This window comes from Sesamum indicum, linkage group LG6, assembly GCF_026168435.1.
Source record: "Sesamum indicum cultivar Baizhima isolate 11 linkage group LG6, ASM2616843v1, whole genome shotgun sequence".
Classification (NCBI taxonomy): Eukaryota; Viridiplantae; Streptophyta; class Magnoliopsida; order Lamiales; family Pedaliaceae; genus Sesamum; species Sesamum indicum.
Genome location: NC_142662.1, coordinates 22,800,968 through 22,823,230, shown reverse-complemented (window position 1 = coordinate 22,823,230; position 22,263 = coordinate 22,800,968). Strand labels below are relative to the sequence as shown.

Genomic DNA, 22,263 nt, shown 5'->3' with positions numbered 1-22,263 from the left:
GTAATTTTGCCCCCATTAAAATATTCTTATATATGTATATTTTTATAGTTATAAAAAAATAATATATATGTGTGTGTGTGTGTGTGTGTGTGAAGTAAGTTTAACTTCACTTTATAATAGTGAATGTCACCCTTCAAAACCTCTTCAAAATTTATATGTTCCCAATATATAGTTAAGATCACACACTACTAAAAGATCGATAACGCTAGTGATAAAAGGAAAAACTATTTGTTTAGTCTTTTAAATTTATCCATTATTAATTTTATTCTTTTAAATTTATTTGTTTTAGTTTTAATTTAGAAACTTTCAAAATTGCTTAAGGTTAATCTTTTCACCCAATTTCGACTAATTTTACCCATACACAGCTTTTCAAGAGTAATTTTAATTCATATATATCCATTTATTTTGCATCTCTTTGTTAATGCTAGCCTAGAATGGTATAAAAGTTTAGGTTTACTGAAAAAATATTTTTTTATATTACACTTAAAACATTAGGATATATTATTAGCCTTTATCATCAAAATGGCAACAGAGTCGTAAATTAGGGTTAAAAGATCAAATCTACGAAAATTGATAAATAAAAGACTAAATTTAATATTGCCAAAGACAGAGAATCAAGATAATTCAGACCAAAATTATAGGACAAAAATTTAGTTTTTCCCGATGATAAAAACTTAAGGGACAAAATGAAATTGTCACTATTATAATATGAATTAATAAAAAAAAAAGATTGATTTGTTTCATCATTTTCTGGCTACAATAATTGCATAAAATGTGTCAGTATTCATAATACTCTCTCTATTTAAAAAACTCAAAAAGAAAAAAAAATACAAAGATGTGTTTTTATTTAATTACATGTTTATGTACGAAGATGAGTATGTGATTGAATTAATTGATAAGATTATATTTTTAATGCTAGTATTATCGATTCAATATATTTTTTATTTGAGTAAAATAGATAGTTGTATTTTTTTTATTATTAGTGTTATCAAATGAACGTGATTTACAATAAGAGATGAAATCAATAATTATAGAAATTGGATTAAAATAAAATGAAATGGGATAGCCTGCCAATAAGGTTTTAGTTGATGTGATTTGGTTGAAATTTCATAGCTCAAAAGTTGTAAGTTTAAATTTTTTAAATACGGGTGTGTGTCTGCTTTTATATAATTTGTTGTTTCTTAATTTATCTTAATTGAATATATCTATTATTGATGCGAGCAAAAAATATGGTGTCCGGGTCCACAGGGACTAGAAAGTAGTAAAATAGGTGCTAGAAGATTAAAGAGTGTAATGAATTATATTGAGTGTTATTTCTTATTTTTTGAGTATAAAAGGAAAGTTGAATTTGAAATAAATTTCTAAATACAAAATTAGGATGTCCTTTCAGCATCACTTAGAGGGAGCTTATGCGGGCCTCTTTAGGCCAAATCATTTTTATGGGCATCGTTCAATCCCCCACTCTAATAGGTGGAGACCTTATCCGTTATTAGAGTAGACGTCTTCAGAGGCAAGAGACTGGCCTGAAGATGGAGCCATTTTTTTTTATTTCAAATTTCTACAAGAAAATATTAGTAGCATAAGCATGTTTAGAGAAACAAAAATTTAATTCATGCATGTTTGGTGCAAGGCTTTGCTTGAGGTGCCTACTCAAAGCAAGGCTTGTGTGGAGAGCTTAATAGGTGCCTTTAGTGTTTACTCGGGTGTGGGACTTTATTTTTTTACAAAAGAATGTTAACAATAGAGATGTGCCTATTATCGATAAGGTTTTTGCTCTTGCACGAAGCAAGATTTGTGTGTCTCCTTGGATGAGGGCTTATATGAGGGTGCCTTAATTGAAACAGGACTTAGGAGCCTCATCGAAGAAGTGATAAGGTGTTTGCTTAGAGCAACAGTTATGTGCCCATGCACAAGAGGCTTTGGTGCTTGCATAGAACAAAGTTTACATGTCTCCCCAGAGAAGAATCTAGGTGCCTACTCAAATGAAGGCTTGGATGCCTTCATGGAAGAGGGCTTGTATGCCTCCACGGAGGAGGGGGTGTGTCTATATAGAAGATAAGGCTTTTTTTGTGGATGTGCACAAAATAGGACCTTTTTTTGTGGCTCCACAAAGGAGGGTTTAGGGTGCTTAGACCGAACCAGGGCTTATTCCCCGAGTTCTGTGTAGAGCAAGGCCTTATCTTCTTTATTCTCACATTATTTTTTTACTAAGGATTTCATGCTTGTATTTCCGAGCCTCCTCCAAGTTAATATACTTTTTAAATCGAGTTAGAAGATTTTAAAAATTAAGAGGAGATTTTTCGGCTAAGGACTTGAAAAGGTCCGCACATTGCAACCCTGTGAAAAAGTACAGTTTAGTGCATCAGATGTAGTAGAAGGGACCTCTAGGGCCGCAAAGTTAAAATGTTGAAGATACTCCCTCTATGATTCTCCATCTTTTTGTTGGAGGAAAAAAAATGCTTATGGTTGTTTTTCGATGTTGTTTACTGCCAACATTAGTGCAGATAGAGAGAGCAAAATTCTTTACACGGTCGGATTAATCCTGTGGCAATTGGTTGAACTACTACTGGGCCCACCATGTGAAGGTGGTTACAAACATACTACATTTGACTCTAGTGGTATAACAGTGGAGAATGGCAACATTTTTGAAACAAAACAAGTGCTCCTGAGGATCCATGGTTCCATCGTACTCTGGTATATTGGTCTCCTCCTAGTTGAAGGGAAATTTGTCTGCTAGGATTTCTTTGCTAAAGCGGGTGCACTCCTACTCTCTTAAGGAGACCCAAAGACGTACATCTCCAAGTCTAGGAGTTCATGCTGAAGTTTATCAACGAGCACCCTCCAATCCATAGGGGCACTTTTTCGTTAATACAGGGAGTAAATTGTATAAAACTCCTATTGATTGTACTAACAATTACAAGGGTATTTAAGAATTTGCTCGATACGAAGAATAAATTTCTTTAGAAAAACTTCAATGAAGGCCAGAAATGACCATAATTTTTTATCTAGAAAAAGTTGTGAATAGATTTTATAGATGTTACACTCAGTTTGAAATGCATTGGATAATTGGATGATTAATATATATTTTATTATTTTCAAAAGTGATGAGTACATAACAATTATCTATGTACTAAATGCACAAAGTATCAAGTGTAATACGGGTTTAACCAACATACATACGATATTCGTGCTAGAATTTGAAATTAAATTGTTTATACTCGGGAATCTTTTCTATAAAACTAGTTGTATGTGGCACATTTAATGCATATGTCAAAAAATTTAAAATAATTAAATATTATTTATTAATGTTTTTGTAGGAAAAATGATTATACTAAAAAAAATAGATGATCTTGAAAGAGAATATTTGGAGCAGGAGAAAGAGAAAACAATATAATTCTAAAATTAAATAATTATTTAAAAAATAAATTTTACTACTTGTTTATAATGGAAAAAAAGTGAAAGTTGGTGGATAGGAAAAAAAAGAAAATAAATAAAAATAACATACCAAAAATAAAAAAAACACCAAAGAGGTATTCTCCTTTAATATATAATATAGATAAAATAAATTGCTCCTCATTTGGTTATGTTATATCCAAAATCCATCCAATACATGTTTATTTATTTTAAATTTTATTATATTTTTATTTTTTAATATACATAGACCACGTGCAATAAATTCTTTTTTTATTATATATCAATCTTATATTTTTAAAAAGAAAAGATTTTATGTTTGGAATTTTTTTTTATTCTAATTGTGAATGTAGAAAATATGAAAAGAAATGTAGTTGCAAGATATAATATTTAGGTAGTTTGGAAAGTTCTCCTCAAGTTTGGTTTCTATTAAAAATTATTTTAAATGAATTATAATAAAGCATTGTAAAAGGTGAGAAAATAATATTTTTCGTCCTATAGCTTAAAACCGTTCACTTTTGATCACATTGATTATGAATTCTTATTTTTTGACATATAACTTCAAAGAAATAGAACTATTTTTATCCCATAGCATCTTTTTGTAAGACATTTTAACAGAAAATGCCTCGTGCTGCATGCATGATCTTCAGGTCCTTTCCATTTTTTATCTCATTGATTATGAAATCCTCACTTCGGGTCCCATAATATTCAAAGTAGCATTTTTAGTCTTTTATACTAAACGACCACATGACTTTTTGTACTTAATATCTAACAAAAAGATATTTACTTTTTTAAAATAAGCGACCAAAAATAAGAATCTCGTATTCAATAAAACTAAAAATAAAAATAACTTAAGTTACGGGGAAAAAAATATTATTTTCCCTGAAAATTGGATACATGTACCCCTATGTTTGTATACACCGTTGGGTCAAGTTCCACATTGTAATTTTTTGTACACGATGCGTGCATATATTAAATAAAATGAAAAAATTAAATCCAGCTGAGAAATAGTATATGGAAATGACAAAAATGTACTGTCAATGATTCATAACGAAATTTTCAAGTTTTCTTGTCGATATTAGGTTGCGGCGTGGCTTAAATACTAATACGATAATTGTAGGGACCATGCATGGCATGAGACCGACATGATTTCCTTTCAACAATATAGTGAGGCCTTGTCTGCATCTCCACCAAACTTAGGATTCGATGCAAGAGAACCTGGATCTTCAGCCTGAGCTCATTCAACAAGAAATCAGTTTCCGACTCACTCAATCAAACAACACATGCTCAGAAGTTAGTAGTTTCAGTAGCTTCCAAGCTGAATTCAGACTATCAAACCAACATGCACCATATGACAAGCAATAAGACGATCCAACAGCAGTGTAATTCTGCCCGGATTCAACGGTAACAGTAATAATTTGTTAGCAGTAATGATTGTCGATCAACAACAAAAATGACTCGTCCCTTCTCTCTCTCTCTGGAAAGCTTCAAACACCGGAAAATCAGCAAGTAACCACAAAGAACGCAGAAGAAGAGGGAAGAAGCAATTGACCGTGACATACAGTTGTTCTTGGAGCAAGAAAAGGACCCAGAATGCCTTTAAACATCCAGATACTGTCTAATTTCAGTAGCCAAATCATATCATGCATCATGAGATCACAAACGGATGTGCAAGAAACAGATAACAATTCGAATTTGATCATACTTATGAGGAAAAAAATTCTAACTGGTTTTCTCTCTATAAGGACAACGAGAATCACAAATGTCGAATGTACGAATCAATGCTTTACAGATTCAATCACACTGGCCTATCGAGCAGAGCAATCACCAAACAAGGATTATCTGCAGAATTTACGTATAAACATTGGTTCTATTGAGGTTTCTAGTTATCTCCATCCATTTGTTCGTCTTTTCTTCTTTGACTCTTTGGGGAGCTCAGCCTTTTGTTTTACTCTCTTTCTACAGTTGCTATTTCAAATAGAACTTATTCGATATGATACAAAGTATAACACAAACAGACTATGAATCCATTACATGTTTCGTTACTGGCCAATATGGTTTCCTATTCTTACCTTCTCCCCGAGTAATAAAGTGTAGCATTCACTGTAGTCAAAGTAAAGTCAGAATTTGTGAGTTAGATGATACATCAACGATGAGTAGAAATCAAACTAGTGCAACTGAATTGAAAAAGTAAACATTTATTCCTTATTTCTTCCATGGGAGAAAGTATGTATGACTCATCATCTAACATTTTATACTACAAAAAGAGAATCAATTCAACAATTGCGTTCGCATCCGTATTCGTAATCAATTCAACATAGTAACAAGCTGAGACCAAATATATATCACCTGATTCCTCGATTGATGCTCCTGTATATTCAATCTCCTCCATTTCCAATACACAAATGACTTCCATTTTTCCCCAGCAATCCCTCAATGCCACTTTTCGATTGAATTTGTGCAGATTGTCAAGAACAGGAGGCAGCACGACTCCTTTGAAGACTTTAGCTCTACAGATGCAATCACAAACACGCACACGAGAATAAAGTAATGTGATCTCTAGACCAGACCCTGAGTAGACCTGTACATAGAAGAACCGAAAATTTCCATAACGTGATTGAGCTACCGTGCATCATCGCCCCCCCTTGAAGTCTACAATGCTGCTCTTGCAACACTATCCTGATCAAACTCGTATCGGAGCTTCCCGGACATAATCTGATGAAAAAGGGAACACTAATTAGCTCCTCTGCTCAACATAAATACACATATCCAAGTAAGAACACACTTAGACCGCAACTCAAAATCAAATCCCATTGACCAGAAGAGAATGGAAACCAAAACAGCCAACAATTCCTTCAAATTCTATAAATTAGTCAAAAAGAGAAACGGGAATATTCTTAACAAGAAACAGTCACTGCAATCAAGTAAATTACAGCTACAAACAACAGCTATGTATGTGCTGTGTCAAAACTTTCTGAGATTGCCCACATGGAGCAAATCACTTTTGAGTGAAGCTGCAGTGATGACAACAGTAGGCAAAAGATCCAACCTTTTGGCATATAATGCAAAAAGTGGCGTCACCCATTATTGAATCCACTGTATATCATTTTCCAGCTCAGTTATTCTAACACTTGCAGCCACAATTGAGCCCCCAAACGTTTTCAATATTCCATTCCTACCTCAAATGTTTCTTGCTCAAATCGAAACTCCCAAAACCAAAAAACCAAATAATGTCAAAGAATTCAACGAAAATGAAGATTTACTAAGAAAAAGAACATATATTTCCAATTTTTCAATAAATAAGAGAAGAGTATTTTTATGGACAGACAATCTTTGCTAAGAATATTTGACCTCGGGAACAGACTCCACTACATGTCTTCCGTCCCGAAGATCCGGCACTGGAGCAGCCAAACAATCCCTCGGCGTTTCAAAAGAAGACAGTGAAAACTGCTTGGAAACCACGCCCACATCAAAGTAAATCAACCCGGAGCTGGGGATATCGACCCGGATTTCCTTGACGGGAAACCACAAAAACAAATCCTGCGCCGAAATCCCCGACAGCCCATCGATCTGCCCGTAACTCAGGGTGCCCGTGACATTCATGTCGTAGTGCAATTCATTCTCGAACTTGGCATTGCAAGCTTGATCCAAGTGCACCTCGAATTTCCCGGAATTATCCAAGCTGAAATTCTTCACCCCTTTGGGCAGCAAACCCTTTGGCAGCCCGTGAATATTGAGAACATCATATATGGATGACGCGGATGCCTCATTAGAAGCCGCCATTGATGATATCAATGAGAACACGAAGAGGGCGAATACTGAGAAGACCAAACGGCGTAGAAATTGCATTTTTATCATCTTTATGCGGGCTATAACATGGAAAAATTCTTCTGGGTTTAGGGTTTAAGAGGTTGTAGGAGAGAAAATGTGATGATTGGGGATGTGGGCTGGGGTGGGGGTGTTGGCAGATGAGGGTGGGGTGGAGGAGGAGAAGAAGAAGAAGAAGAAGAAGAAGAGGGAGACGGTGCCAGCAAGAATACAGAGGGGATTAGGAGAATGATCAATTATTGGTGGCGAGATGGGTCCCTGTTTCGGAGTTTCTAATCTCCTGCTTCAACGGTGTATTGAGCTGGCCAATAGTGGTGAACATAGGAGGGGTAAAAGTGGGCATTTCCCCGGACTAAACATATTTTGCTGTATCCAATTCTGACACGAAAGCGAGTGTATGGGACGCGCGAAACAGTGGAGTGGATATATGCATGGAAAATGAGATGAGGAAAGCGCGGAAGGTTTCCTACCGGTAAGAAAAGTTACACTTGGGAATCCTGTTTTGGCGGAGTGGTTCTGGACTTCTTCTACACCACTATACCCCTCCTACTGTGTGTATGTGCGTGTATAAATGTATAAAAGATAATAATTTCAAATTCTTTAATTTAATTCAAGTATAAAAGTATATATAATAAATAAATACGTCCATCCACTCAAATACCATCAATTCATTTAATTTACTAGTAAAATATACACATGGTGTGGGGCATTTTTCGATTTTGATAATTAAAATTCCAACCATTTTTGCAACAGGACTGGAATGACCTATTAATCTAGCATGACAACTCGAACCAAACTAATCACAGTACAAGTGTGATACACTTACTATTGCTTGACCAATTTTTTTAAACTATACACTTATCACACGACATGTGTATTGCACGTACTATAAAATTAATTTAGATACAAACCCGATCTGAATTAAAATTTTCTTCACATAAAGAGATACGCGTCAAGATATTTATATGACCTATTTATAACTTTAATCCTTCAATTATTTTGGTTGAGTATAAGTCCAGCACCTCTAACACATATCTATAGTAAGAAAGAATGATATTTCAATTTTATTATTTATAATCCCTATATCGGAATTGCAACTATTATTACATTAATGAATGTTTTTGATAAAAACATGATTAAAAATTATTAGCCTACCAACCATAATATTAAGTTATCAACCCAAATTATTTGATTTGAAAAGTTAATATACAGTACAAATGTACAATTAGCTTTTAATATTTTGTTAAGCTATGAGTATCGTACCGCCGTACGCAACGACTATTCGACTATTTACGTTATATTTGGATGGATGAATTTTGTAGTCAATTTTTTTTAAATTTATTTGGCCCATAAAATAAATTTTAAATCCATCATTAATTTCGTTTTAAGCTTATTTATCCAATAATCTAGTCATTTCAAATCCTTTATGAATATTCCAAAATTATTAGACAAATGAATTAGAAATTTCTACAAAGTTTTCTTGTAAATCTAAATAAAAAGATTTCGAATATATGAATTTAAAATTTTAAAAATGAAATTCATTGGTTTCAAATCCAAATCCAATCAACCGTTCCCAACGCAATGTAACCTTATAATATATTCGAATTCACAATTTTGGATCTGAACGAAGAATTTGAAGAAACAATTAATTTCAAATTACTCTATTTGAAAAAAAATTAAAATTCTTCCATGTTTATCGAAATATAATTCAAAATCAGAACGAAAGAATTTAGAATACTTTAAATTTAAAATTATCCAAATAAATTTAAAAAATTTAAATTTTAAATATTTCAATTCAAACGCAACTTTAGAGGGATAGGTGGGGTAGGAGGGAATAAGAGTCCAAAAGTCCAAACATGTTGCTGTATTTATCATGTATGCATAGTTGGAGAAAGGGCATGTGGGCAGGACAGATGGGGTTGGAATTATGATAATTATAATTTTTGTCTTGGCATTAAAATTGTGCCCAAAATCATTCTTCCTTTACACAAATTTATTTATTTTTTTCATACTATTATAATATTTCATACTAAGGTATGAATAAAAATAAATAATTTTTTATTAAATAAAAATATTATTTATAGCTAACTACTATTTTATTTTATGACTACATAAAATTATACATAATTCATTTTTTATCCTATAAAATCAACTTAATAAGTATTTCGTTCTTTCATTAAAATATATTCGATCTTAATTAAAATTGTCGAATCATACTAAAAACTTTTAATTAAATAAAAAGATTTGGGACCTAAGTCGAGTCAAGGCCTAATTGGCATATTTTGTATTTTTGCAATATAGTCTATGTGATGGGATTATACAGATCATAAAGCATCATGGAGGAATAGTTGTAGTTGTTTTTTAATGGTTTCTTGAAAATCATTTTAAGGATTAATATTTTATATATATATGCATGGTTGTGAGATTATATTAGGCATGGGAAGCAAGTGCAATTATGGATGTTAACGTGGATTTGGTCAAGTGGGCCTATTACTAGTGTTCAATTTGTTTAAATTTTGTCACCTCACATGGATGCACATAATTTAGCTATATTTGTCACTCAACAATTTTGAATTTATTATAACCACAAAATGGGATTATATATTTAGCCATTTTGTGGGCTTATTTTGGTTTTAATCAAGAAATTAATTCAGTCACTTATGTCTTAGTCAAGAACTTCATATAGCTATTTTATTAATACTATGTACATATATATGTGATGTGTGAAATTACCCTAGGTTTAATGTATATGACATTATCAAAGTAGTGTATATTATTATTTTATTAAACTAATAATAAAAATACATATATATATACATACGTATTTAAAACTCGAAAAAGTAATGATCTTAGATGTCATGGGTCCAGATTCCACCTTATGCGTGGTATGTTGCGTCTACTGAATAGTAAGTGTTATTTCTACTGTAATAGTATGTGTTGATTAGACTTTGTTTATTCAATATTATTGATAAGAATATGATTGTTGTAAGGACTGATATTCGACATAAATGATTGTAATAAATTTATTTTAATTAATAATAATCAATCCCTCTTTAAAAAAAGTCGAGAAGATGGTAAATTTTTTTGGAAATGAAAATATATAAAAGCAAGTATATAAATTTGCATAGGTGAAAATAAAAAATTGACAATTGAAAAGAAAAATTAATAACAAACGAGGGCTACTACTAACTTATGTTGACATCTCATGATATTAATTATGTTTAATTACATAAATATTTTATAATTTTTGTTAAATTATAAATTACATAAATATAATTAACTCAGGCGTATATGTGTAGAATTTTGTCTCTCTGAATAAAAGGGTATACTTATAATTACAACTACAGTAGTTATGATTTTATAATAGACAGAAAGTGTTGTCTAATTAGATTTAATTTCAAGAAGTGTCGATTTAATTTACTCGTTTTTTTCATAAAAATAATATGAAAATAGAAAAGTATAATTTGACAAAATAACAGCCATTTTTTTTTTCCTCTTGAGAAATAATACTTAAGGGCACGTCGAATGAGTCTTTTGCACCCACTGATTGTGGTAAGAGTCACATGAGAGGTTTGGTAAATACACCATACCTCACGCGAGGAGAGTATAACTATTTCAAATATACATATATATATATATATGTATAGATCGAAAAAAAAAAAACAAAAAACGACTATAATTTAGATGGCAAAATACTTTTTTACCATGTTTATATTATGGAATACATTTTCAATTCTTATATACCTACGTAGATTGTAATCTATTAATTAAATAAAATAAACTTGTAGAAAATTGCAGAATTTGTGTGAATGATGATAAAATAAGTTTGTTTGCATGCTTAGAGAGCATGGGCAAATTATATTATCCACTAATCACACTTGTAATCTTTTTGCTCCTATATTCAACCATACGCTTCTATGCCTTTATTGCGTACTTATAATTCATTACTTTTTTTTTTCTTGTTTTCTATAATAAAAAATTATATTAGTATTATTAAATATTAGTTTGTTGCATGTTTTTTATATTATAATTGAAGTATTTTATAATATGAGGGGAAATAAAAAATTTTTGTCCTATGAGTTAGCCCGGTTTTTTTTTTGTCCCATTCATTACGAGATTAGCATTTTTAGTCCCGTAACTTATAAAAATTAACACTTTTGGTTTTCATCCACTTTTTTGTTACAATTTAACGGTATAATGTACGTGCCTAGTATGTGATTATTAAGTATTTTTGGCTGAAGAGAAAAATTGGTCTGTTTCCAACTTTGGACTGGGAAAAAAATATAACTGCATTCGGCGGGAAAAATAAATTTTGAAGGAAATTAGGGCAAAAAACATAGCGATTTCTCTTTTGTATCATAAAAATTGAATCATATTCTTCTCATGTTTCTATAATTAAGTTGAAGCCAAGTAGAAGCAACATAAAAAATCATGTATTTCACAAGTGAATCAAGCAGGCCAAATGAAGCACTCATATGTTACTATTGAAAAAAGGGTTAATTTTTTCCTCCAACCAAAAATATTTAACAGTAATGTGCTAGGCATGTGACCGGCATTGTTAAATTGTAGATGAAAAAGTGTATAAGGATAAAAAATACTAATTTTTTAACTTATGGGACTAAAAATGCTAATACCCATAATAAATTGTACCAAATTGATATCAACCTAACTTGTGAGACTAAAAATACTATTTTTCGTACAATATGACAAGGTATAATTACCGTATAGTAATTGCTTGATCGTATATTCTTCCTTTTCCAAATCATATATATACCCTTCACTTATTTATTTTCCTTTTTTTGTCCTTTATCCAAAGTATTATTTCACTCAAGAGATGAATACGAAATATTATTTGATCATCTCAATTATTATATTTTTACAGCAGTTAATCATAAAATACACTCCATACTTTTTCTTTATAATATTCATTTTTTAAATATTAATATTTTATTTTTTCTTATGTTAGTAGGTATTCATTATTGGGAAAATTGTAATTTTGTCCTCTAATTTAGAGGTGACAATTTTGATTTAACATGAATTGATTCCGTATTTAGTTCTATAATTTTAAAAATTTGACAATTTTGGTCCCATTTGACATGATTTAACAAGATTGCCAATTTTTCAAAACTATTGGACTAAATTGCAAAAACTAATTCATGCAAGATCAAAAAGTGTGTGAATTTTTAATTAAAAAAATAATATTTTATATTCTACTTATTTAGCACAACCCTCATCAAATTCAATGTTGGGGCATACTGAATTGTGGAGCTTGGAAATCATAATTTAAGGATCTAATTTTTTTAATCATAAACATTATTAATTTATTTTCTTTATGATAAATAAAAAATAATGTAATTTTCAACAAAATTATGAGTTATTTAATTAGAAAAAAATGTAATTTCCGTCCTGTAACCTAGAAGAGTTAGGGATGGTAAGGAGGTAGGTTTAAGGCGAGTTTACCAAAATTGAGAACCCACCCCACCAAGAAAATCTTGGACCCAGACCCAACCTGTCACCCGTCGGGTTGGACCTGCTTAAAAAATAATACTACTGTAAGTTTATAAATATAAGACAATACTATCACTGATAGGTTAATATATATATATATATATATATAATTTACATGTGTATATTTTAGGCATTAAAATATTAAAAATTTTAGAATATGTGTTACTTATATAAAGTTTAAAATGTTTATAAACTATTTATATCAATTTATAAAAATATTAAATTTATGTATTATATGTAAGTATAAATAAATTATATATAATTTTTTATATATTCACAAATATATTTTATATAAGTATATATAAAACATACAAAAAAAAAAAGAAAAAAATAATCGGGATGGGTTCAGGACAATTCAGGTCTCAAACCACTAAAATCGAAACCTGTCCCTGGACCCGTTTAAGGCTTCAAAACCCACCTCAACAGGGGTGAGTTTGTGTTCAACTCGGACCTATTACCATCTCTAAGGAGGATGTCAATTTTGGTCCTATAAGATTAGATTTTTCGTAAAGTTTTGTGATTTTCTCATTACTAAGATGATTCTTATCCATTTCTAACATCTTTCTTATCTTATCAATTTTATCATTTTTTGTCATAACTTCAAAATCCGATATTATTTTGAGAGGTTTCAGCATAATGGTTTTAATCAGAGGATTGAGTCTAACGAATATGTTATCAATGCATTATTATGTAACTTCGAAGATTTAATGATTTTGGTCTATTCGGCTGGAAAGACCTAATTTTAAAAGGTTATGTACCCGACATATGTTTTTTTTTTTTTCTAAAAAAAAATAAAATTCCAATATTTCTAAAATTACAGGACAAATTACGAAAATCAATTCATACAGAATCAAAATTGTTCGGACTATTCTCTTTCTTTATGAAACTCTTCATCATGCATTCATATATCTTGAGACTATTTTGCACGTACATCAAATGCGTAGAAGGCAACTTGTTCAGATAAAATAAGGTCATAAAGTTTATAAATTTACACTTATTTTTTTACTTAAAATTATATATTTATACAAATCTTATCTTTTGGATAAAATAACATTTGTAAATTATTTCTTAAAGAAAGAAAAAAAAAAACCAAAAAGAAAAGGCACCAACGGCTCGATTCTCTCGAACTGGGGGATGGGTGTGGAAATCACTAGTGTGAACGCAGTTACCAGCCACCATTGCAAGTGCCTTTTCCCAGCGCATACTTGCACACCCGCACCACATCAAAGATCCCAGAATTCTCTCCACATCTCTCTCCAAGTTAACCTCACAGAGAAGAAGGAAACATATGTAAGAATAAATAAACAGGGAGAGAGAGAGAGAGAGAGAGAGAGAGAGAGAGAGGGAGAGAACTGACATACTGCCGCTGTTTTTGTATACAGTGGTCATTCTCAATCAATGCTCCTTAGATCACGAGTTAACTGCAATTTTTTCTGCTTCGGTTTGCTTCTGTGCTTGATCAGAGTTGGTTTAGCAGGAGACCCTTTTGTGTTCTATGACTGGACAGTCTCTTACATTACTGCTTCCCCTCTTGGGGTCAAGCAACAGGTTGTTTTTCTTTGCTGAACTTTAAATATTGGTGTATTTTGTGTTTTTTCTTTGTGGGTTTGTCTTAATTCGATGGTGAATAGCTTGTATAGTGTTTATGGAGCTACGTTGGTTCTTGTAGTTTGTGAAAATTTGCAGAATTTATCAATGGGAACTGCTGGTTTTAGATGCTGGATGGTTGTGAGTTGAATGTTGGTTTGTTCTTGAAAGTTTCAAGCAATTATTTTTGAATTGGTGGAGGAGGAAACACTGTTGAATTCTAAAGAGTTGGAAATAGAAACTGTTTTAATTTTTTATAAAATGTTGGAGCTGGAATTTGCGTTATTGTTTATAGTTATCACAGGTGCATTTCCTTCTACAACAGCCGATTTAAGGGATTGTTAGAAGGATCTATGGTATAATGGTACTGATAAGATTCATTTATAGTGGCAGCAATGATTTGAACATTTCAAATGGTACAATATTTGTGAGGATCTTAATACATGCATGGTGGTGTGCTATTATATAATAATGTTCTCTTGCAATCATTTCCTTTGAACTTTGAATTGAATCCAAGTATTAAATGTTTTGGCAGTAGTCTTGCATTCATCTTTTAAACCTTTTGAGCACTAAGCTAAGACCACTTAGTTTTTCATTTGCAAGTCGAACTATTATTCTAATTAAGCTTTTCTAATTTTTCTAGTCCTATGGAGCATTTATATTACCAATAAATACTCCTTAACTGGAACCTTCACTTCCACCAAGCCTAAGCGACCATGCTCAAAGTACCTAGCTAACAGCCCATTCATTGTCCTTGTACTGGTCCCTGGCCAAATGCCTTGTATGTAGCATGGGCTATTGTACCCTTTAGCAACTCTCTAAGGACCATGTGCACTTCATCTGTTCATTGTCCTCAAGCTAAAGAATCCTAGTATCTAGAGCCTGTATGCTAATGCTGTTCCTGAGAGCCTTACTTCTTTCACCTATTGATTGTAGAGACTGCCCAAGATCAATAAGATTTGAGCTCACCAATTGTTATATAAGTAAAGGGCTGTATAATGTAGGGAATTGATATTGCATAAGATTTAAAGAAAGGTCTATTTTACTATTGAATTGAAGCATCAAACACGATATACTCTAGAACTTTTTATGTGGTGTAGGTAGCAGTGATATACTGTAAATGCACGGTCTAACTTGTTGCCTTGCTAGCAGCTAATCTATTTTGTCTTTAGAATTACAATTGTGCAGTGCTATTACTCAATCGTCAAGACTCATTTAGGTGTGCACTATGCATGACGAGGTTAACTTTCCTTGCGCTATGGGCAAAAAGGCCCAAGGGTTTCATTTCTTAACAAAAATGTCTAGGACTTAATGTGCAACAATTAATGCACATCACTTTATTTTTTTGACCTAGTATCTATTAGATTTGTTCATTTCCACTATTCACTTTTTTGGCATATGTTAAATATCCATAATTGTGGCTTTCAAGGTCTTTTCCACCTTTAATGTAATCTGTTCTTGCTCATGTGCTCAATGCTTTGGTATGCTCAACTTCCTTCTATTTCCTCCATTCATTAGCTTTAAAATTTTCATTTTGCTGCAGTTTTGCTTCATTTATAAGTAACTGATGTTTCACTTGATTATTTCATTCGGAATGCCTGCAGCTGACTCCTAAAAATTGTATTTTCAGGTGATTGGCATAGAGGGACAATTTCCAGGCCCCATTCTGAATGTCACCACAAATTGGAATGTTGTTGTAAATGTCAAAAATAATCTTGATGAACCGTTTCTGCTCACCTGGTATATTTCCAAATCTCATTACATTAACGTATAATAATGATAATGGGAGTAACTGTTCTTGTAGAAGTGCAGGAACGGAATTCAACAAAGAAAAAATTCATGGCAAGATGGTGTTTCTGGGACAAACTGTCCTATTCCGGCTGGTTGGAATTGGACATACCAGTTTCAAGTCAAAGACCAGATAGGCAGTTTCTTTTACTTCCCTTCCCTTGGCCTCCAACGAGCTGCAGGTGGATATGGCGGCATCATCGTCAACAACAGAGAAGTTATTCCTGTTCCTTTTGGTAAACCAGATGGGGACATTACCCTCTTTATTAGTGACTGGTACATAAAGAGTCACAAGGTTGGTAAAGAGGCCTATGCTTCCATGTTTTTTTCTTTTTTCACTTTCAGTAATCCCTCTATGCAGGTATTTATTTCTTGAATTCTATTTATGTTTTTTTAGTTACTGATCAAAACTTATGGAGAAACAGGAACTCAGAAATGACCTCGAAAGCGGGAATGACCTTGGAGCCCCTGATGGTGTCTTATTTAATGGGCTAGGTCCTTACCAATTTGATAGAGCCTTTGTACGGGATGGTATTCTTTATCAGATAATAAATGTTGAACCAGGTATTTATCTTGTACCTATATGCTGCTAAAAGCTTGGCTTTTTGGTGCCTTGATCCACATATAACTGGGTTTTGAATTATTACCCTTGCTATTGTTGAATGACCTACTAATAAATATGACAATGGAATTTCTCGAAATAAAAGGAAATAACTGATGCAGTTTGCTCTTTAAAGTTTGTGGTGTGACGATGACAGACGAATTTGTATCCTAACCGTTCAACCTATCTCTGCTCGGCTTGGCCAGCAATATATACCATGCATCAAGATTTAGAATTGCTTCATGAAACAATATGGAAAATAAACTAGGCAAAAATGAAGCTTAGTCAAAATTGTAGGGTAGCAAGCCCCTCAGCTTCTCTAAGTTACAAGAAAGTGAGAAAAAGGCATCTCGATGACAGGAGTTGAACCTGAGAAATAGAAGCAGGATGAAAGAAGAAATGGAATTCGATAATGTTCTTTCTGGTATAATGTAGTCGATCTGATCAGATATAATTCATATAGATAATTTCCTCTTAACTAGTGTTTCCATTGATTCACTTCATATCTTCGAAGTTTCTTATCACTAATTTCATGTGAACCTTTCCGTGTATTTCACAAGTTTCACATCCCTAGTTTACAGGCATCTGATAATAATATCATAGTAGCTATATGCAGTCACCAATTCCTGTACTAAGGTATCAATTCAACCAAATTGGTCATGAAAGAACACAAATAAAAGATCTCTAGCCTGTTGGTTAATTTCCAACTCTTTAAATTAAAACTGACTAAATAATTCCAACTCAAAAGTGAAACATGCAAGTTTAATAATTTTTAAATTTTGATGAGAACTTTTAGTCATTCTCTGCACCTAATCTTCTTGCTGTTGCTTGATATTATGTTCTTTGTCAAAATAATTTCTTCTGTTATTAATTATATTACTGATTATATAATTCTTTACACATTGACAACTGTTAATGGCTCTTATAAACCTGGATCATTTGATACACATTAAGGGCATACGTATACATGGAGGTGAAGGGACACAATTACGGGAATATTTAATCCATGAAATAACACAAAGGAGAAGGTCTAGCAAATTTATCCTGTTGTTTTCAATTTTATTTAGAAGAACATAGGTAGACAAAATTTGCAGATAATAGGATTTGTCTTATGAAAAATACTATTGATGACTGAAATTGAGTCACTTCTTTAGTTTAGTAGATTCTGTTTTGCTCTATATTTTCCGGGGTATTGGAATTGCTTGGAAATTTTAGCACTAGATTCTTTAATGGAATGTGTTTCCAAAAAATTGGAAGGCTTAAAGTGCTGATTGATAGTCACTTCAAGGAAATCAGATCCGATGCCATATATCACCTTAAACAGTCATCTTGGGGATTCCACAAAGGTGTCCCTAATACTAACATGCTTTTCATGTTCCATTCACTGATTGCTAAAAGTTTCAAACTAAATGAACTTAATACCAGTCATTTATAGCGCATACTTTTTTTTGTCTTTGTTTTGAACTAGTTCCTTCTTGTTTACTTGCGTTGAACCTTCACACGCCCTCAAATATTTTTGAGAACTTAACCGGCTAGACAATTATAGCTTAACTTTTCCTTTCTACTGGGTATTGACTGAATTTGTTTGAAAGAAATTCTTTCTGAGACCTGAAGGAATACATCAAATACCTATCTTAAACTGACAACATGGTGGGATTGTTCGAAACAGCGAACAATCAACTCTGTGAAATTGATGTATGATGAAACTTCCATTTGATGAATTTCATGTGTAACAGGCAAAACATATCGCTTGCGAGTTCACAATGTCGGAATCTCTACTAGCTTGAATTTCAGGATCCAAAATCATAACTTGGTTCTTGTAGAAACTGAAGGGTCTTATACTGTACAACAGAACTACTCAAACATGGATATCCATGTCGGTCAGTCATACTCATTCTTGGTTACAATGGATCAAAATGCTAGCAGTGATTATTACATTGTTGCCAGTCCACGGTTTGTCAATGCCTCAGCTTGGACCAAGGCTCCAGGAGTTGCTATACTGCACTACTCAAATTCACAGGGGCCTGCTTCAGGTCCTCTTCCAGACCCTCCTAATGAATATGACACGTATTTCTCAATGAATCAAGCAAGATCCATAAGGTTGTAGTCAAATGTAGTCTTTCCATTTCTTATATTACTTTATTTTGAAACTAATGAGGCATTGTTTCACTTGTTACATATAGAAACATCTCTGAGATTGTAAACTCCCTAGTTGTGGTGTTAATATATGCATCTCACTATGCAACACATAGTCTGGGACTTGTGAGGTTGTTTCTTTGTTTATTATGCAAACTATGGAAGTTTCTGTCAAGGGAGAAGGATTTTAATTCTAGACTAATGCTTCAGAATGAAACTTTACAAGGGATTATTTCTCTTCCCATCTTTCCTCTGTATTCAGATTTCTCAAGTAGTACATTGTTCCTATGTTTTCTCTTTATTTTCAGCTGATTGCATATGCAATGTTGTTGATACAGATGGAATGTTTCTGCTGGAGCTGCTCGCCCCAACCCACAGGGATCTTTCAAATATGGTGATATAACTGTGACTGATGTATATGTAATCATCAATAGGCCTGCAGAGCTTATTGATGGGAAAAGGCGTACTACTTTAAATGGAATTTCATATATAGTTCCCTCAACACCTGTCAAGCTTGCACAACAATTTAATGTCTCTGGGGTTTTCAAGCTTGACTTTCCTAATAGGTTCATGAATAGACCAGCAAAAGTAGACACATCTTTAATTAATGGAACTTTCAAAGGATTTATGGAAATTATTTTCCAAAACAATGATACCTCTGTTCAGAGTTACCATCTTGATGGCTATGCCTTCTTTGTCGTTGGGTAAGATTTTTTCAGCAGAATTCTGGGGTTTCATGGTTTGTTATTCTTAAAATTCTGGGGATTGTTGTCTGAAGTTTGATATCAATTCTCATGTGGTCCACAGTATGGATTATGGAGTGTGGACAGAGAATAGCAGAAGCACCTATAACAAATGGGATGGGGTGGCTCGCTGCACTACCCAGGTAATCAGATTCCTAAATTTTGATTATTGAGTTTCTACACATTGTGATGTTTGGTAGGATATGTTAACATGTTTGGAATTCTTAAATTTACAAGAAACAACAAGATTTGAAAAGTAAATTTTCTGCTACCATATTAGTTTGTTTATTGTCACTGATTAGAAAGAAATGTTTGATTATCAACGCTGATAGTCAAATTGATTTGATGGCTTCGATTTGCAACCTATCAGGGCTCTGAAGAAGAAAGATAACTTTTCCTTTCAGTCTTTTGTCTTTACTAATTCATGTTGGGTGCTATATCCCTTTTAGTGCTTCTCATCATTTCCTCCAATAAGTTGTATCAAAGAAAATGGGTCAGCAGATGGCAAAGCATCATTGCCTTACTTATTGTATTCATGTGCAATAACTACTAGGTGCCCGTAGCTAAGGAGATGTGATCAAATAATGTTATGGGTAGAACTTCAATAATTGTGGCATCTGATTGAGATTTCTTGTAGGTGAGGCATATTCTGCATATTGTAGGGCATATCTTTCACACATTATACATGTATGAAGAAGTTCGACTTGTGGCTTCAGGCATGGCTGTCTATAATGCCCTATTCCACAACATCCTATGACCTTGCAAGACTCTATTGTGCTATAACTACATGATAGCTGCTATTCCCCCGTGGTGTATGAGAATATTGTCTAAACACTATTTCTGAGTATCTGAATGTTATATAACTGGGCCTGCAATGAGCTGAACCAAGCCCAATATCCTCCAGAGCTTGAATAAAATATATCTTGTAGTTTGACTAGCCTACTCATCCCATATTTAATATTGCTCAAACAGGCTTGGAAAGCTTGTGAGAGGGATCTATTCGTTTGACAGTAAATTATAACAAATAGAAGATGGATCAATGATCACTAGACTCTATCTACAACATGATATATAAGTTTTATTTTCAGTTGAAAACTTGACCTAAATTTGTTCTGCAATTTGTTAATTACTTTGTTGTTTACATAGTGTAGTGGACTTGCCTATAATTTTGTGAGAGTAAAATAAAAGCTCTTTATATGAAATCAATTCTCTTTCTATACGTGCCCATGTATTTCCTTATATATCTAGTCTTCACATAATTTTGGTATTAGGTTTCTTCTATCCATGCTTGTGTCCCTGTGATTTCTATTTTAAAAAAAATTAGCCAGTGTCTTGAGAAGCCTTTTACGTGATAACAGGTGTTTCCTGGTGCTTGGACTGCTATCTTAGTATCTCTTGATAATGCTGGGATGTGGAACCTTCGCACACAAAATCTTGACTCATGGTATCTTGGTCAAGAAGTTTATGTCAGTGTTGTAAATCCAGAGAATGACAACAATGAGGTTCAGTTGCCTGAGAATGCCATCTACTGTGGTGTACTATCTAACTTGCAGCGGTAAGTGATGAAATATATTCACTTCATTTCGTTTCTTCTTGTCTATTCTTTCTCCCCTGGATAATCGTTCCTGTGAAAGTGTTATCCGTTGATTCTTTAACTTTCAGATAATGCTAAACAGGCTGCTTAATCTAATGGATACTATTCTCTATATTTTAGATTCATTGTCATAAAATTTCTCCTAAGTCCTAACTTTATAGTGCACAGAATTGTTGTTTAGACATCTTTGTAAAAAGATTAAATGATTTTGTTGATAGAATCTATTTCAGTACCTTATGACAAACAAAATGTTAACACCATGACTCATCTGTAACCTCTGTTGAATATAACTCTTGCAGGGACCAGGCTCGAAGAGTCAACTTCTCTGCAGCACCATCTCTGGACAAGATGTTTGAGATTGTTCTTGTTGCAATTATTGCAGCTTTATTAGGAATATCAGGCATCATATGATTCAAAGAAATTAAATGGGTTTTTCAACTCCAATCTAAGAGGATAGACGAAACAAAACCGCGGTTCCTTGTTTGGTGCTGAGGCGATATGAAGGCTATATATTTTTATTCTGAATTCGTGTATAATATCTTGTTTGTATCTTCTTTAACTCAAGTATCAGTGCATGATATTGCTAAAGAAAATGTAATGTAGGTAGAGTCTGAGATGAGTAAGATAATTGCTAGCTTTTGTGTGAGCATTATTAGCATGAGCATTGGCAAATTGTATTTAATATTGATTTCTTGGAACTGATAAAAACACTCTGAAATTTTGCTGCCAGTATTTGGTGTTTAGTGCTTGACGTCGTCGTTCTCATTGCAATCATCTGAATTCTCAAAGCATTATCGTAGCAAGAATTGGCTATGACCTCTTGGTTCCATGTTAACAGCCATGCAGTTCGAGAAGTTGCAATCTGATTTGCTATGAATTTATCGTCAAAACCATAAATTTTTCTTGCTAGAATTGTCAGTCTTGTATAATATGATCCATGGTCGTTGAGAGACGAGAAAATCTTTCATTTTTCTCCTTTCTGGTGATCTCGACTTGGTTGTAGTGGATGCTATGGTACTGGAAATCCAGACTAGCCATAGAACTTGTGTTTGGCTACATAATGTGAG

The 22,263-nt window shown here is 32.9% G+C and overlaps 2 protein-coding genes across 4 annotated transcripts; one reads left to right on the top strand and one right to left on the bottom strand.

The window, feature by feature from the left end:
- Positions 1–4,267: 4,267 nt before the first annotated feature.
- On the bottom strand, positions 4,268–7,442 carry LOC105163776 (uncharacterized). Of its 3 annotated transcripts, none has more exons than XR_016066251.1 (3): positions 6,763–7,442; positions 5,761–6,126; positions 4,268–4,642 (listed from the first exon to the last, which is right to left on the bottom strand). XR_016066251.1 is itself a non-coding variant. In XM_011082237.3 (2 exons), the coding sequence occupies exons 1-2, from the start codon at positions 7,267–7,269 to the stop codon at positions 6,064–6,066; spliced, it is 570 nt and encodes a 189-aa protein (XP_011080539.1). In that variant the 5' UTR covers positions 7,270–7,442; the 3' UTR covers positions 5,594–6,063. The 3 variants fall into 3 exon arrangements, 1 of the variants encoding a protein (XP_011080539.1); XR_847947.3 differs by lacking the exon at positions 4,268–4,642 and adding an exon at positions 5,006–5,514; XM_011082237.3 differs by lacking the exon at positions 4,268–4,642 and having other exon boundaries at positions 5,594–6,126.
- Positions 7,443–13,873: 6,431 nt separating this feature from the next.
- Positions 13,874–21,925, top strand: SKS3 (SKU5 similar 3). Its single transcript, XM_011082238.3, has 9 exons — positions 13,874–14,295; positions 15,965–16,074; positions 16,147–16,417; positions 16,548–16,686; positions 18,460–18,823; positions 19,198–19,563; positions 19,667–19,745; positions 20,961–21,157; positions 21,496–21,925. The coding sequence occupies exons 1-9, from the start codon at positions 14,146–14,148 to the stop codon at positions 21,605–21,607; spliced, it is 1,788 nt and encodes a 595-aa protein (XP_011080540.1). The 5' UTR covers positions 13,874–14,145; the 3' UTR covers positions 21,608–21,925.
- The last annotated feature ends 338 nt before the right edge of the window (positions 21,926–22,263 follow it).